This window comes from Gymnogyps californianus, chromosome 2, assembly GCF_018139145.2.
Source record: "Gymnogyps californianus isolate 813 chromosome 2, ASM1813914v2, whole genome shotgun sequence".
Classification (NCBI taxonomy): domain Eukaryota; kingdom Metazoa; phylum Chordata; class Aves; order Accipitriformes; family Cathartidae; genus Gymnogyps; species Gymnogyps californianus.
The window spans coordinates 56,534,966-56,551,132 of record NC_059472.1 but is presented as its reverse complement, the minus strand read 5'-3'; the positions used below and the strand labels follow the sequence as shown (position 1 = coordinate 56,551,132).

Below are 16,167 nucleotides of genomic sequence, written 5' to 3'. Positions count from 1 at the left end.
CAAGAACATCCTGAAATAATTATTCCCAGACTACGGCAATCTCCCCCCACCCCCGAACTTGGATGATAAGCAGACTAACTTTAAAACAAAACAACTCACAATGCTTTTTTTCTTATACACAAGTTTAAAAGGTAAGAATAACTTTTTCATTTATTTCAAGTGTCCGAGCTCAGACTGCTTAGCTATAATAGCTGTCTGTCTCATGCCTCTGTGCCTGGATACCGTAACACCCTTTAAATCTTTTCTAAAGAAGAGAGGGGAAGAGCAGCATTCCACCACTGCCAGCAACAGAAGTAGCTACTGTATGAACAGGGATTCAATACCCTGCTGGCAGTGTTATCAACACTACATAAACTGGTACCAAGCTTTAAATAAAATGGCACTGTAATATGGTGGGAGATGCTTATACCACAATTTAGTTAAAACACAGTTTGTAGGGGATGAAACAATAGATTTCATCCAAAGCAGTTTCCAGATCCAGTTCACCACACAAACACATAAACTCTTGTCCCACCAAATGAGGAACAGGCACTGACCTTACCATCTAGCAGTAATGAGAAAGCCAGATAAAAGATAAGAATCAATTGTCTTGCTTTTGCACAAGAGCTCATTTCTACATAGCCATTTGTCACTTAAAGGGCAAATAAATAAAGGTGATGACACCATCACCACCTCTGCTTATGCAGCCCTGTCAGAATCAGCAATTCTTTTTAAACATATGCAACCTGCATTCAAAAGGAAAAACACAACAGAACAACTTCGATCATATACTTGGTTAAATTATTTGAGTGCCCCTGTAAAAGAAATTCAGACAGGAAATAGATGAGTTTCATGTAATCATCATTAGTTCCAGCTTCTACAGGAGCTCAATCCCTTGTGAAAACTGACTCCTGTATTTAGCTCCCCCTCTTGTCCAACATTTAAGTGTGCCACCAGACTAAACCTGCCACAGAAGCTCAAGATCAGCAAAGACAGAGCCTCCCTGGCAGCAGTGGTCAGTGCTGCACATGGATGTGCCTTCCAGGATACTCCCCGCAAAGCCATTCAACAGGAACCAGCGTAGAAAGCAAAGCAGTGAACCGTTACATTCACAGCAATGTGGCTAAAAAGATGGGCTACAGAATTTCAATCCCATCTGCAAACATGAAGGGCAGGGCATTTCAATATTATAGTAAATGTTTATTAGGGTTGCTCTCTAACTGCGTAGCTCTCATTCCATCTTTTGCCACAGACCCTGGCAAGTCAGTTCAAGCATAAATACCTAGGGACTCCAAACAGGAAAAAGAAAACTCTTTGTCACGACGACTATTATAAATCTGACAAACCATCAGCATCCTCAGTGTTGCCTGGATTCAGGCACCTGCTCTTCCCTCCAACATTGAATCTTCATCCAAGGCAGCTTCATGCTATTTACTAGCAGTATCTAGAAGCAGGGCAGTTACACTGCCTGCGAGGTGGACTAGATACACCTATTCAGTATCAGCAGTCTACAGAATGTACGTAGTCAGGGAGAAATTCCAAAATAAAAAGGACACTACTACATTTTTAATGGTTTATTAACACTTCAACTTTTAATATCTTTGAAGAAGGCCTGAAAGATAAGTTTTGCTTATCGACTTTGTCTTTTCCCCTTTGGCAAAATGTCACCTTCCACCTCCTCCCTCCACCCTCCCTCCTCCCAATAGGATAATGAAGTTTCAAGCTAGTGTTTGGTTACTACTTATACGTAAATTGGCTTCAATCATAGCAGCAGAAACATGCAAGCCTGGGCAACAGTGTTTCTCAACAGCTTTTAGAGAATGCATAGAAATACACAAATAACTTGTGCATTGATACAATAACTTTTTCTTAAATGAACTTCATATTTTAAGTGGGTTAAATTCGGTGCCCAGAATTACTACAGAACCTATATCTTCTATTTAACTAGGCTTCCCCCCCCCCAAACCATCATACTACCCTTTTTTAAAGTGCTATATTCATAAAAACTTTAAAATACTACCTTGATACTCTATACTTGTTCTATCTTGCCCTTTTGAGAAATCAGAAGAGCAACCTGCAATGCATATTTAACTGAAGTTACACATTTAGCCTCACATGACTTTATGGGCATCATCATCTGATCATATCACTAGGAGCAGTGGAGAGACTGTACTTCCCCGTGCTTACGTACACAAGTAAGCAGGCAGACAAAGCAAGAAGTTCTAACCATTTCAGGAACAAAGACAAACCATTTAATCCATATTACATAATTCACTGAATACAGTTGATCTCATCCAAAGTGACTCCTGAGAGCAAAATAGTTTTAGCATTACATTTTATATACAGCTATGAAGGAATTACTGGAAACCAAGACAGTCTCCTTATACCATTAGTAAGTACACTGGTTACGAGACCGCTGCACACTTTCACTTTGAAGACATTACTTAAACCATCACCAAGTTGTACCACCACCTGTTTGTTCTTTATGAAAAAACTTATTTCAATCTGATTTTATCATTATTTTTACCTTATTTCTGCTGCCAGACATCAAAACCTGAGTCAGCTCCATTGAGCAATGTCTCCTTTTTCTGCTCTCAAGTCCTGAAAGTGCTAGCTACCCTTGAAAACCTCCATACACTATGCTGTAAACATTTTAAGATCTTCCAGAGGATTCCACCCCACCCCACCCCCCCTTCAACGCAGGCATGACTGCTCTGTCTGAAGCAAACTACATGCTCCATACTACCACTTTCGTTATTTTCCACTTAATCAGTTTGGAACAGGCTATGAAAGTTTGATGTGGCAATGTTCTGTTAGAGAAAAAAAATCAGGAGAATTATACCATTCTGAACCAGCGGAACCAAAATAATCAAGACCTTAACATAGTTTTTCCAGTCACTGGGATGGAAGGAGACTTGAATGGAGACACTGGAACAAGTAATTGGAAACATCTGTGCTTGCATGCTTAAGTGAAAAGATAAGCAGTATTTGCATTTTCTTCATCATCTTCCTTGCACATATGCAAGATTTTATAAAAAAGTTTATCACAGAGAGCAATGACAGAACATGATGTAATTGTAGTTTTCTTTTTTTAAAAAAAGCGCTAGAAATCAAAGGCAACCAAGACAACGTACATCTTCTCCAGAACATTTTTCTCAGCTACATAAGGTGTGCATATACCAAGGTCTAACACACTTAGCTGCACCACATCAAGTCAAGCTGTCCAAAAGCATACACAATTTTGCTTACAGGAGTATACCCCTTCCACAATTTTTCAGTATACAAGTAATTCCCTGTATTGGATTATGCTTAGTCAGAAGTACAGATAATATTTTGTTCCAATACTACTGTTTGTTTTTATGACATATTCAGAGATGAGGCAAGACATAAGATTAAGTGCAGGGAAGCATTTCAGACCCCCAAAAAATGCATTCTTTAAAACTTAGCTATACATGGTTAACACAGGTAGATCTGCCAAGAGTTGCATAAAAATGATTTTCATTTTCAAAAGGTGAGCAACTGAGGCTCACTCAGCAAGTATCAACTCTTCTGCATCATGGAATTCACTATGGGTGTCTGAATGATTCAAATTGCATTTTTTAATATCTGCTAAAACAGAATTACAAACTGAGTAAGTTAGTGTATGTGAATTAAGTACCCTTATGAAATCAAAGAATAACGTTGACTCCTGGAAGACACCCAGAAGATCCAAAGATGGAACAGAAGGTTGATTATTACACTCCCACACAATCCAAGCAAATTGTTAATATATTGAAAACATTCATGTCTGGTATTTGTACCTGCTGGATATCCAAATTATTCTGTCCCAAAACAAGTTTGATAACCATCCTCTCTGTAGCTGAAAGCAGCCAGAAAACAGTTCATTTTTTTAAACAAATGGAATGGAAACTCCCCCCCCCCCCCCAGCTTCAATTACAACAGTCTAAGCCAGAGACTTAAGCAAATAAACTTCAAAATAGCCATTTGTTACAAGTAGCAAATTACCATGAACAATGAACTTGTTAGGAATCCCTTCTAGAAGTACGACACACACAAACAGGCTACCCAGCAGAAAAATCTGTTAACAATTTTATTTCTTTTGTAATGTTAAATATTATGGGACAGGATTGTAAGGATGAAGAACTCTCAACAATGCCTCACAAGGAATAAGAAAGAAATTCTGCCATGATATTAGCAAAGTAAGGTAAGGAGAAAATTTACACAGTAAGAGGCACCATTTCCCCCAGAATACCTCTTGTCATATTCCTGAATGAGTGGGATTAGCAATCTAATAAATCATTTTTCAAGAGGTAACAGCAACAGATAAAATTTTAAAGGATTATTAAAATAACATTTACAAGACTCTGAACAATTTTTGAATTCTTATTAAAACCACAGAAAGAAAGAACAATTCTTTATTTATGAATTTTCATAAAGGACTGACTGTGCAACTGACACCTGCTATTGATGACTTAATGTACAATTTTGTCCAGTAGCCGAACAGTTTGTCTTTTCAGATTGTGTTTTCTAACTGTGCGAGATCATTAAAGGCAAAGCCTGTTATGATGCTGTACACAAAAATGGCCACTTGAGCCATACTACCAATGAAGTGGTAGGTAAACAAATCTTTTTCTGGCCAAGAAAAAAAAAAAGAAAAAGGAAGCTGCATTTTGCATGCTTCTCTCACTCATTCTTTCTACAAGATGAATTTCCCTAGAAAGAATCCAATGAAAATGGCTGCAATTACAACAAGAAGTGAAGGAAGAGAATTAGAGCCGTTATCTCTGAGGGCCAAAGCTGTGGGTGATCCAGATTTATCCGAGTGCGCTACTTTTCTGAGCCTCAAGCCTTCATCCTGAGGGGGAACAAAAACACAGATCGAAAAAAATTTATGAACACATCTTCTTTACAATTGTAAAAACTGAACTCAAAAGGCCAAATTTACTGGTGAACATTTAAATAAAGTAAAAAAAAAAAAAAAACAAAAAACCCACCACATTACACCACACCAAAATCCAAAATATGAACATAGCAAACCATAATATTTCAAATAAGGACAAGTAATCCACTAGTCTCTCTCCATGCTCTGCTTAAGAAAGATTCTGAAATTCTTGCTAGGCACAACAAAGAATCCTGCTTTTACTTACTATGTGTCAGAATTAAATAGCAGTAACTCCTTACTGTTGAGGAGAAATAACTGCTTTGTGTACTGTTTCTCCAAATGATCCAATGTCATCAGAATTACAGGTGTGGAGACATCATTATTCCATGGTTCTATAAAAGGCTACCATGGCCAATGAAATTGTCAGATACCCAAAAGCAAATATATAGAAAAGTCACATAAAGTCACATATTGACTAGTTACAGATTACTGAAATTGCACCTTTACATAAAGGTACTGGAAAGTAGTGTTTGCTTACCTCCTTTGTCCAAACAATTGTTCTTGTTCACTAACATTTGTGATACAGAATGTTACCGCTTTGGATCTCATTTACTCATTCTTAATGAATAATAATGTTTTTTTATTAAAAGCTACTGATTCAATATCTCTGATTTAGACTTAAAGTAACTAAGACCACCTTAAATATGACCATTTCATTTAAGAAGAAAATTATGTAGCTTCAGTATCTCATCCATGACAATCACAAATTCTCAATCACTGAGTCATTCAAAATATACAGTATATACAGGACAGTAAAATCGTATTACAAATCAATCTTGACATTCTAACAGTTGTATCTACTTTCTGGAATACACATCTATTGGCCTAATTACAAACCAGACCTTTCAATCAAGAAGAGTGAAGGCACTTCAATATAAACATGGAAGCAGAACTTACTCTCAGGTGCCGATTTTCATCCGTCAGCTTCATAATCTCTGCTTGAAGTCTTTTGCACTCCTCCACTAGCTTCCTTGTTTCAGTATCATTAAGTGAAACACTATGTGGTTTTGGCATCGGTCCATCCTGCTTAGATGTATTCAGTACTGGGGCGGGTTTGCTTGCATCTATATCATTCTACAAATATTAAGAATGACTTGAGAATTTTACTTACCCAGAGAAAAATCATCCACAGCTTAAAACTGAAACAATCCAGCTACTAATACAGTTCAATGAAGTTTATATTCACAGTAATCTGAACAAAGACTTCTGTTACCAGTTCAATTCTGATTAGCTCAAATATTAAAAAGCAAGAGAAGATTGCACTGTTTACATTTGGTACTACATGCTACTGAGACAAAAATGAATACTTTAGCTGCTTAACACTGACCCAGCAGGCATCCAAAAGATGGCATAAAATACACCAAACAGCATTTGAACTTGAGGGGAAAAAATAAAAGGAAGAAAGGAATCCTGCAATAGTAACAAACAAAACAAAGTAAAAAGAAAACAGGTTGTGTCACAAACTAATATGAAGTATGTATGGCACAAATATTCTGCACTTATAGCACCTCTTCCTGAAGGAAAATAAAGTATTGCACGAACATGGAATTTAAATCTCACAGCATGTCTGAAATACACATTATTAATTTTGAATACAAGTGAAAAGTCACATAAAAAGCTGTGAAAAAGCCAAAAATAAAATTAAAAATCTAGTTCCCACAGCTCTGCTCAAAATATACAACGATCTTCAGTAGACGTTAATAATACAATGGATTCAACTGTACAGCCCAGGTTACCATTTGCAAAAACAAAGCATTCATATGGCAATACACTCAGAAACAGCTCATATTCAGATTCAAGCTTCTGTATTCCTACTTGCTTGGCTACACTACACAGCTATGTCACTTAGACCACCACCATACTGCATCCTTCATAACCAAAGTAGTCCAAGGTAAGCACTAAATGTAACAGAAAACCTATTAAAAGGTAAACACATCCATGTAATAACAAAGCACCTAAAGAAAAATGCAAGAATTTCTTTAGTTCCTACGCAAGTAGCAGTTATTTAGTCTACAGCATCTACTTGCATTTTACATTTTTTGCAATGCAGCCATAGATAGCCTAAGAGCCAGATCCTGCTACTCCACGCAGGTACTCCTAACTGGATTTAAAAAGATCAACATATTTATATCATGAGTAAGCAGATCAGGACCTGTTGCTTTTTTGATTGGTTTGCTAGCTGAACTGAATTCCTTTAGTAGCACTGAAACTTCACTAGAGACCTAAGACCTCCCTGGAACAAACCTCCTTCTGCTGTTTGACATCACTGACTGGTCTCTTCATGTCAATCTTCTGGCTATGATTGGTAGGCATCTGAAGAAAGTTGTTGCTGACTGGAATGAAATACTTGTGTCCTGGTATAGATATCCGGAGGTGGCAGATGAGGCTTACCCTCAGGACTTGGCAGATTTCTCATTGCCAGGTTTAAGGAATTGACTAAATCAACTGCTAAAGCAGGGTTTTGCAACCCTACGCTGCTACTTAGAAAAATACAAATATTACGTACAGTCAATACTATGAAGATATCACATTAAAGAACGTACAAAAGGAGGTAGTTTTGTATAATCCACTACATTTCTCTCACTACAGTATACATTTTATAAAATTAAAAACAAGTATAATTTTTCTAATATCCAAGATGTAATTTATTAAGAAGATAAAAAACACAGAAAGTAGACAACTAAGTGCCTTGATAATAAATGCTTAACCTTTAAAGTTTTAGCATTTAACACACTTACGCAGCTTACACCTGAATAAAAGGCTGCATCTCATAAATTATCTTTAAAAAAAAACCCCACACCAAAAATACCCCCCAAAAACATTATACTGACATCGCATCTGAAAAATATCTTTACATTACACTCCAAAAACTGTATTAAAAGAATAGTTGCAGAGACAGCTACTGGCCAGCTAGCAGCCTTCACTGAGACCCTTTATGCATGTAAGTAATGAGATGGTTTTTACATGCATGGATTCACGCTACTTTCCCCCAACATGCCTTACAGACTACTGTAAAAACTGGACAGTACTAAATAGAAAAGTCAAGGCCATAAAGTGAATAAGGTTGTTTACAGAAATCCTACTTTAGCACTCTAATTCACAATGCTAAAAGCAGCACCAAAAAAAAAACCCAAACCCAAAAAAACCCAAACAACCCAGAATATACAGTATTAAGATTCCATAAATCAAAATTTCAGGTACGAGCGCAAAAAAAAAAGTTAATGCATAAGAATTTAGTCATATTCTGCAAAACTTCTAGGTAACTGACAGTTAACTATTATTCCAAATATCAGGCAACACAAAACAGGCGTCTTCAGTCTATACACAATGAAACTGTCATCTCCTACACAACTGGAATAGATTTTGTCTGAAGGCAAGAGCATGAAAGAGGTAATGGGATTTTTTTTTTTCTGTCTGATTATCTGTCTTTGCCACTACCTTAAAAAATGCATTTAGGATTCCCAAAGCATGCATTAATTTCTAATCAGTACTTCCTTTTCTAATTCAGCTGAATTAGAAACAGAATTTTTAAAACTGAAAAGCATTTAATACTTTAAAAAGCAAATGATGCAATTCACTTTTTGCTGTATGCAGTATTGAAGATTCTTTTTTTTCTTTTTTTTTTAATCTGACAGCAATAAAATGCTAAAGCAAATCAATAATAAAAATAACGAAAGGATAGTAATTTTTGGCACTAGTCTCCATTGCTGGAGGTTTTAAGATGCAGTTGGATAGGGCTCTCCCTTTCCGATGAAAGGTTGGACCAGATGGTATTTCAAGGTCCCTTTCAACCTGGGCTGTTCTAGGATTCTATGAATCCTTGAAAAGTTATATACTGAACACCCCTCCTGTCTAATTTAGTACAAATTCCTACAATTCATTTAATCAACAAATCAAATAGGTTTAAAAAAAATTCAAAACAAATTTCTGTGAGATCCTACCAGTCAGTGTATGACAGTTTCTTACTCTTTTCTTACTTACCAGTTTATCATTTTCGTTGGGCATTTCAAACACACATCTCAATTTGGAGTCCATTAACTCATCAGGTTTTGCTTCTTTCCACTAAGACAACAATTAATACAGTTACTTAACGTGCCAGACTCATGCAAACATCTGAACAGTTCATAAGCTTGCTCTTAGTACTTGCCTCCTATACAGCTGAATACTGTCCTTACCCTAGCTGCAATTTTCAGACTTGCTTCTGAACAATGTTTTTTTGTTCACTTTGACTACTGCGAAGTAATGAGAGCTAGAAATGGTTAATTAAGTCTGGAAATGGAAAGAAGTAAATTGAATGCAAGGATGGATCCAGAGGTTTGTGGGGGATATTGAGGGGACAATACAGCGGTTCCGTTAACACACAATGAGGAACAAGTACCATCTGAGTCGGTTTAAGAACGAAGTTCTAGCCCTATCACTCCTTGGTAAATGTACTCCTTATGTCCCATCTTGGAAGCATCAATTTTAAACAAAAGATTGAAAGACACCTTTTAGTGACTCTATATTTAGTTCCAGAATAAATTTCTTTAGTTCTTCAAATTTTAGATTTTCAACCACTTCCTCCTTTTACTGCACAATATATTACAATTTGGGCCTAGAGAATTTTTCAAAGCTGTTTATAAAAAACCTTTTAAATTCTAATGGTTATCAATATATTTAAATAATTGTGAAATATGCTGGAATCTCTCTGCTCAACTGACAATTAACTTTCAAAGCATACGCTTCATGTAGTTGCCTTAAATCTTCAGGCTCAGAGACTGATTTGAAGTCTGCAGTAATTTTTCCAGTAGGTCCTCTGAAGTTACCTTAGAATTGCAGGTCTTACAAACTAGAATATCCAGGCTTTTCATAACATCCTTCCTTTTTTTTTTTTCTTTTTTTCAGTGGCATTAGTTGTACAGTAACTTATAACTACAATTACCAATTTTCTGCAAGATCTGTTTCTCAGTATTCTTGAATTGTACTTGAACATGCTAAGAAAGCAGTTATTTGAAAGGTAATTCTAAAGTGGATTTTTATATCCTCACCAAATAGTTACACTTCACTTACCAAACATAACCAAGAGCTAACAGAGCACTTTAAGAAAAAGTAAACGAGACTGACAAGGAAGAGAGATGTTAACTTTCTAGCTACATGTCCCAAGAGCTTAACAAAATCTAAAAGGTCTCCCACTGTTTCCAGTGAAGAGTGATGCCACAGTAGTCTTTGCCTTCATATAAGGGGAGAGAGCCTAAACCTGCAGAGGTCTAGTGGATTTCAGTGATTTATAAAACCTCATCTTTATCCTTTGTTTCCCCTCTCCTCCTCTGCCTTGAGTGAGCACTGAACTCAGCCATTCGTTAAAACACTCTCTAGAGACAGAAGCCTATGCATCATTCCCCTCCACCTTAATATACATGCTTATGGGAGGCCACATATACCCTAAAGGGCATGTTCTGACAACTGAAGGCTTCCTTCCCATGGCTGCCAGCTTGTAACGTCAGAAACAGGTGTCCTTACTTCTGAACTAACAAGTACAAACCTAAATATCTTCCTTCCGGATCTTTCATCAGACCAATTCTGCCTAAGAACTGAATCTACGACGTGTTCTATTAAAACAGAAAATAAATCTATCATTTGTGCTGTGTTTAGCCACTTGGTGTCTTGTAGAGAGACATATCTTAGTCTTCCAAATGTTTTAATTCATTATAATCCCATTCAACATTTCACTTAAACACTTTTCAGACCAAACACACCCATTTCATACAGCTTCAGGCTTGTTGTTTAAACATACTCTTGATTCCTTCAAATACAATCTGTTTATTCCCTTCAGATTAGCTGCATATAAGGTACAACATGCCCATATTTTAACACTGAACTGACCTTACCTTAGATTCACTACTATTTCCATTCAACCAGTTCACTAGGCGAGTTCTAAGAACTGAGCTTGTATTTAATATTAAAAACTCTGAATCATGTATGGAAATCGTACTTGTTCAGAGAAAACCCAATTCTTCTCCAAAAATAAATTGCAAAAACATGATTCATTTACACTTAAGCCTGAATTTTTAAGAAAAAAAAAAAAATATACAACAGTCATTTTACCCCCTTTTTACTTACCACTGCCTCCATATCTGAAATATTTGGTGGTGCATAGGTTGTTTGTACCATAAACTTGTGTTTACTCTTCTCATTTGGGTCATAGTCAAAAGGCTGCAGCATTACTGTTCAAAAGAAAAAATAAAGCATAAAACTGTGATTCTTCAGCTAATCACCGTAACAAGCATGCTATCCACTTTAGATTTGCTTCTCACTGCACAGCCACTGAAAGTTAAAATGCAAAGGCAGTGTTGAAAATAGAGCAGCTATACACTGTAGCAACAGGTACTGAGAGGAAAGGTCTTAAAGTTTTTCAGAGTCTGGTGTAGCTGACATGATTATTTCTGTAATTACTATAGCTAAAAGACATTTCATATACAAGCATGAATAAAGAGATCCTGTAAGACAGACAAAAAAAACCCCAAGCAAACACCACAAGACTTTTCTTTGGAATAAACACATTTTATGATTAAGTGAATGCAAAGTTAAAGAATTGTAGCACACATGATGATAGCTACTCGGGGCAGGGGGTTGGAGAACCTACATTAGGTAGACCACCAAGCAGTGGGGCAAGTTCAACTGACTTCTAAAGGTGTATTAATCTAAGCTGGGAGCAAAACTACTAAAATACTTCAAACTACAGTTATTATAGGAGGTAAAGCTTCCTGAGGCTTTAATAATACATCTTTAAAACATTTTCAAATTGAGCTCTTTATAAAAAAAAATTAGTGATTAGTTATGTAATAACTACACAACACATTTTACTCAGATTTTAACATTTGTAACTGTAAGTCCAGTCTAACAGTTAACATTGGTCCAAAAACACTCCAAAATCCAGGTACACGCTTTTAATTCTATGGCAAGTTTTGGGCCTCCACTGCATTTTACCAGCAAAGAAAGAGGGATGGGATTAAAAATCAAATTCCCTGTAAAGGTAGCTTTAAGTGAAACATTAAAATAAACCCCATAATACCCACTTTGCATTTTATCTTATGTATTTTCTCGCTGCATTTTCAGCTTTCAACGTACTGTAATGCAGATTAAAAAAAAAAAAAAACAACAAAACACAAAAAACCAAACAAACAACACTTTCTGGATGAAACCAGACGTTTTTGACACAACAGTTTGTGCTACAAGTACCAGAGGCAGAGTATGCAAGTGGTTCAGACTTTCTAAATGACAGCCTTTTTATTGTACTTTCAGCTTTCCAAAGTTGAAAACTCTATTGGTCAAGAACAGAAACTCATGTTTCTAAAGTTATTGTTTTGAAGTGTGCACGAGCTCAGTGAAAAAAATTACATCACTGACAGTATTTATAGCCTCCATTATTTCTACAGCACTACAATACTTTTAAATGAAAGCTTTAATTACAGAAGCACAGTACCTTCATCAATCCAAGTTGTACAAGGCCATCCAGGAGCAGACTGTATGTTTTTACACCACATAGCAGTTGTCCAGGTCACCCTGGCATCACTATTTTGTGTGTGGTTTCTTTAGTTCAAAGGGACTGAAATAACATGTCGTCTATAATACAGACCAGGAGATTAGAACTTTTATAGGATATAGTTGCATATCCAGGGGCATAATATAAGGGTTTGCAGAAATACCTGAATACACAAGGTTTGTTATGGTCGTGTTGCGGGACTACTGAAGCAGAGGGATGGATACACAACCAGCAGAGTCTACCTCCAACCATACTGTCTGTCTAGAGCAGACCCTGAAACAAACTATCATGTTAGCCCCCGTGTCTCCTTTCAGAGACAATTAGTTGCCTTACTCCAGATGGGAGTACAGGACCACACAAATTATATTTAAATAGGTGTATATGGGTACACTTGCAACTTGATCTACCAGAGGATGAGGACTCAGAGTGAACTGTAGAGATAAATTATTTGACAGTGTACTTACACTTGTCTTCCACAGAATGGGAATTCCAGTTCAGTATATCTTTATACAAAATTAAAAGAAGCTGAAGTAGTTTCAGATAAAGATAAAAAAAAAAAACCCTAAGAATTACATTTATGGAGTTCTATCAACAGGTATCTGTACATTTACCTATTTTACAGCAATGAAAAAGCTATAGCAGAAATACTGATTTAGCTAGAAAAACATATTGTATGCTCTGAACAACCTTCCCATATATTCTAAACCAATTCAGTCTGTAGACTTCAACACTGCTACAGTTTTCAACAATTCAATTGTATTTTCCACAATTCTGAATCTTCGTTGGATGTATAGTTCAACATGCTTCCCTTCACACAGAGAGTAAATTCTTCATGGTAGGATTGAATTGCATTAGTTTATAAAATACTAAGTACAGTATCAAAATTACTAACTCAGCATTTCCAAATTCACTAGTACTTATGGAAAAAAAGTTACTTCTAAATGTAATTACACTGCCACCTAACTTTAGACCTTAAATACTAGTTACAAGTTGCAGGTGTTTGCTACAGGATGGTTATCTTTTTTTTTTTCCCCTTAAATGTTACATACAGCATAATCAAAGGATAAGTGAATAATCTGAATCAGATATATTTCACAAATAAAGCACATAAAGGAATTGCAGTATTTGACATGCTTTCAAACAACCCTATTTGGAAAGGTTTAAAAGTCAGGTTTCCTTAACCATTGGTCTCACTGTGGTCCAAAACATAACTGATCAAACTAAATGCTTCTTCCAGGTATGGATGCTATAACAATTTATCTCTAAGAATTGTTCCATCAACAGACTACTGAATAGCATGCAGTACTTCAGTTTCCTAAAGCCAAGGGAACAGATGGAGTAACCTGAAAGATGGCAAAGACAGCTTTCCATCCTCAGAGAACTTCTTCACATGCTGGCAGAATCCTTGGATAACTAGTTAAATAACTTTATGTTCTTTGACCACTCAGTAACATCTGAAAATCTGATCAAATTGAAAAGCAGCAGAAAAAGACAATCCACAAATTCAAAGAGCTCTTCAAGCTCTTCACGGTTTTAAGTAATCATGGAAAATCTCATGGATAGACGAAGCCGCAGTTTTCAACATGTTCTTGGAATCCCTGAGTAGTCCAGAGATCACTTCTAGGGGAATTGCAACAAATAGTTATGAAAACAAGCCTCTTGTTAATAGGCCTAGGTTTTCTACAGAGGAGGGCTTTATCTCCACAAAATATATTTTAAAGGGGTCTGAAAACTAGAAGGAAGAACAGTAACAAGTAACAGTAACAAGTTGTGAAGAAAAAAAGAGTAACACGCTATATTCTGAAAAGAAAAATCCACAACAAGAAATTGTTGTTAACAAGTTAACAACAAGCAATACATGATACAATAATAAATAGTTAATTTAGGGCATCAAGGTAAAGAAAAACAGGTCTTACCAAATTAGTATTTTTGGAAAAAATGTATAAACATAGCTGAAGAAGGTTGCCTAGTGATTCATGATTGAATGATAAACAAAATGCCCATGGACTCCCTTAAAATGACTGTTAAATCACATCTCCAACAATAAATTTAAAACCTGGCTTGACTCTGAATCAGCACAATGCATTATACAGGCTGAAGACAGCTAACACTATCTCAACATTTAGTTTTGAACACAGTTTCAGCCCATAGTATCCTATAGTGGTTTCTCTCTGCACAACAATGTGAGAGAAATCTGTTTTTAATTATATGAAACATGAGTCAGCACTGAAAACATTCAGTTGAGAGATTGATGAGATAAAGTGGGTCACTAGAAAAATTATCTGCGCACTTAGCTTACCAAGTGACCCAAAAGAAATTATATGCTTAAAAACAAAAAGATGAAGCTGACACTTTGGGGAACAGAACTTAATTCTGAAAAGCACTGTGGAGCCACTGTAACTAAACAACTGCACATGAAAACACCTTGGGGTCACTGTAGCTGAATAACTGCATGAGAATCCAGTAATACAGAAAAAGGGATATCAAAGATTCCCTGCTATGCAAGCAGTCAAGCAGTATAATACTGTTTCCCTTTATTGGTGAACCTGAAGCTGAAATAGTTTCCAGCTCCAGTATTGCCTCATTTAAAAAACTGAAATATTCAAAGCATTAAAAGTACGATTTGTAACTATGAAAACACACTTTACAATAGGCAAATGGAATTCTTCAATCTATTCAATTCCCTGAAGAGAAAGTCCAGCAATATCTTGATCGTGATGTATGACTACCCACAGGAAAGATCCCCGACACCAGATCAAACACACAGTTAAGACAAAACGGCTGTAAGTCGAAGTCCAAGATGGAAATAAAGTAGGCTTTTGACCACTGGAATCTTGAACCAACCCTCAGTAAAATGATCTTTCATCCACAAGATGCTGGACTGTCCATAGTAAGCAATACTGAAGTTTTAAAGGGTCACATTCTACAGATCATATTAGATTAGAAAACTGGTGTCTCTCCTACAAGGAAAGTTACTCTAAGGTTTTAATCAATCATAAATATAAAGTTTTCCTGAGTTATTCCTTGAAACTTTTGAATATATCACCTGAAGCTAGTTCTCCAGCTTCTTTTAAACTTCCCAAAGGGTATAAAGATATGAATCTGAAAAGCTCTGAGGATCGCTCCATGTTTCCCTTTTGCTTTGCTACAGCTCTCCAAGGGTTCTACAAAAATCAGCTTTCTAGACTTAGGAGATCTAGGAGCCCACACCTGTATTGCCTGTGATCTCCACAACCTATAAGACTACAGCCTATAAAAAGGGGATTCCCCTCTCTCCAAGTTGGGAAATACGGTCCAGAGAAATAAAGAGTTTCTCACCTCTAACAGTCACTGGTCTGAGAATCCCCTTTATTCTGGAGATTCCTATCTCAAAATGATTGGGAGAATGGCCTACGAAAATCATTTACCAAATCAGAAGACTGATACCTAGTCTTCTCCCATTTTCTTGAGAATGTCTACTCCCACGATTACTAACATCTGGTCTTTTTGACATTGTACAGTCCAGTATAGGATCAGACTACTATATGTCCAGCTATCGAAATTCTGCGGATTGTCAGAATGAAGTATGTAAGCCAAATCTACATGAAGTTTCACAGAAAAAAAGAAAACATTGTCTGGCTTCAGGGCTCACACTCTGCTGAACAGTAAGGATTCTTTTTTTAATCCCCTCACCAAAAAACAAAAACAGAATAAGGAGAGAGCGTCTCTATAGTGAAACATACTA

At 36.3% G+C, this 16,167-nt stretch overlaps 1 protein-coding gene across 1 annotated transcript in view; it reads right to left on the bottom strand.

Annotated features, from left to right (window-relative positions):
• Positions 1 to 4,041: 4,041 nt before the first annotated feature.
• Positions 4,042 to 16,167, bottom strand: part of VAPA (VAMP associated protein A) — a 33,681-nt gene continuing 21,555 nt past the window's right edge. Inside the window, exons 3-6 of the mRNA XM_050892886.1 lie at positions 11,021 to 11,124; positions 8,903 to 8,983; positions 5,819 to 5,995; positions 4,042 to 4,834 (exon numbers count right to left, since the gene is read on the bottom strand). Of these exons, the coding sequence (XP_050748843.1) occupies positions 4,676 to 4,834; positions 5,819 to 5,995; positions 8,903 to 8,983; positions 11,021 to 11,124 (521 nt within the window). The 3' untranslated portion in view covers positions 4,042 to 4,675. The remainder of the gene's footprint in view (positions 4,835 to 5,818; positions 5,996 to 8,902; positions 8,984 to 11,020; positions 11,125 to 16,167) is intronic.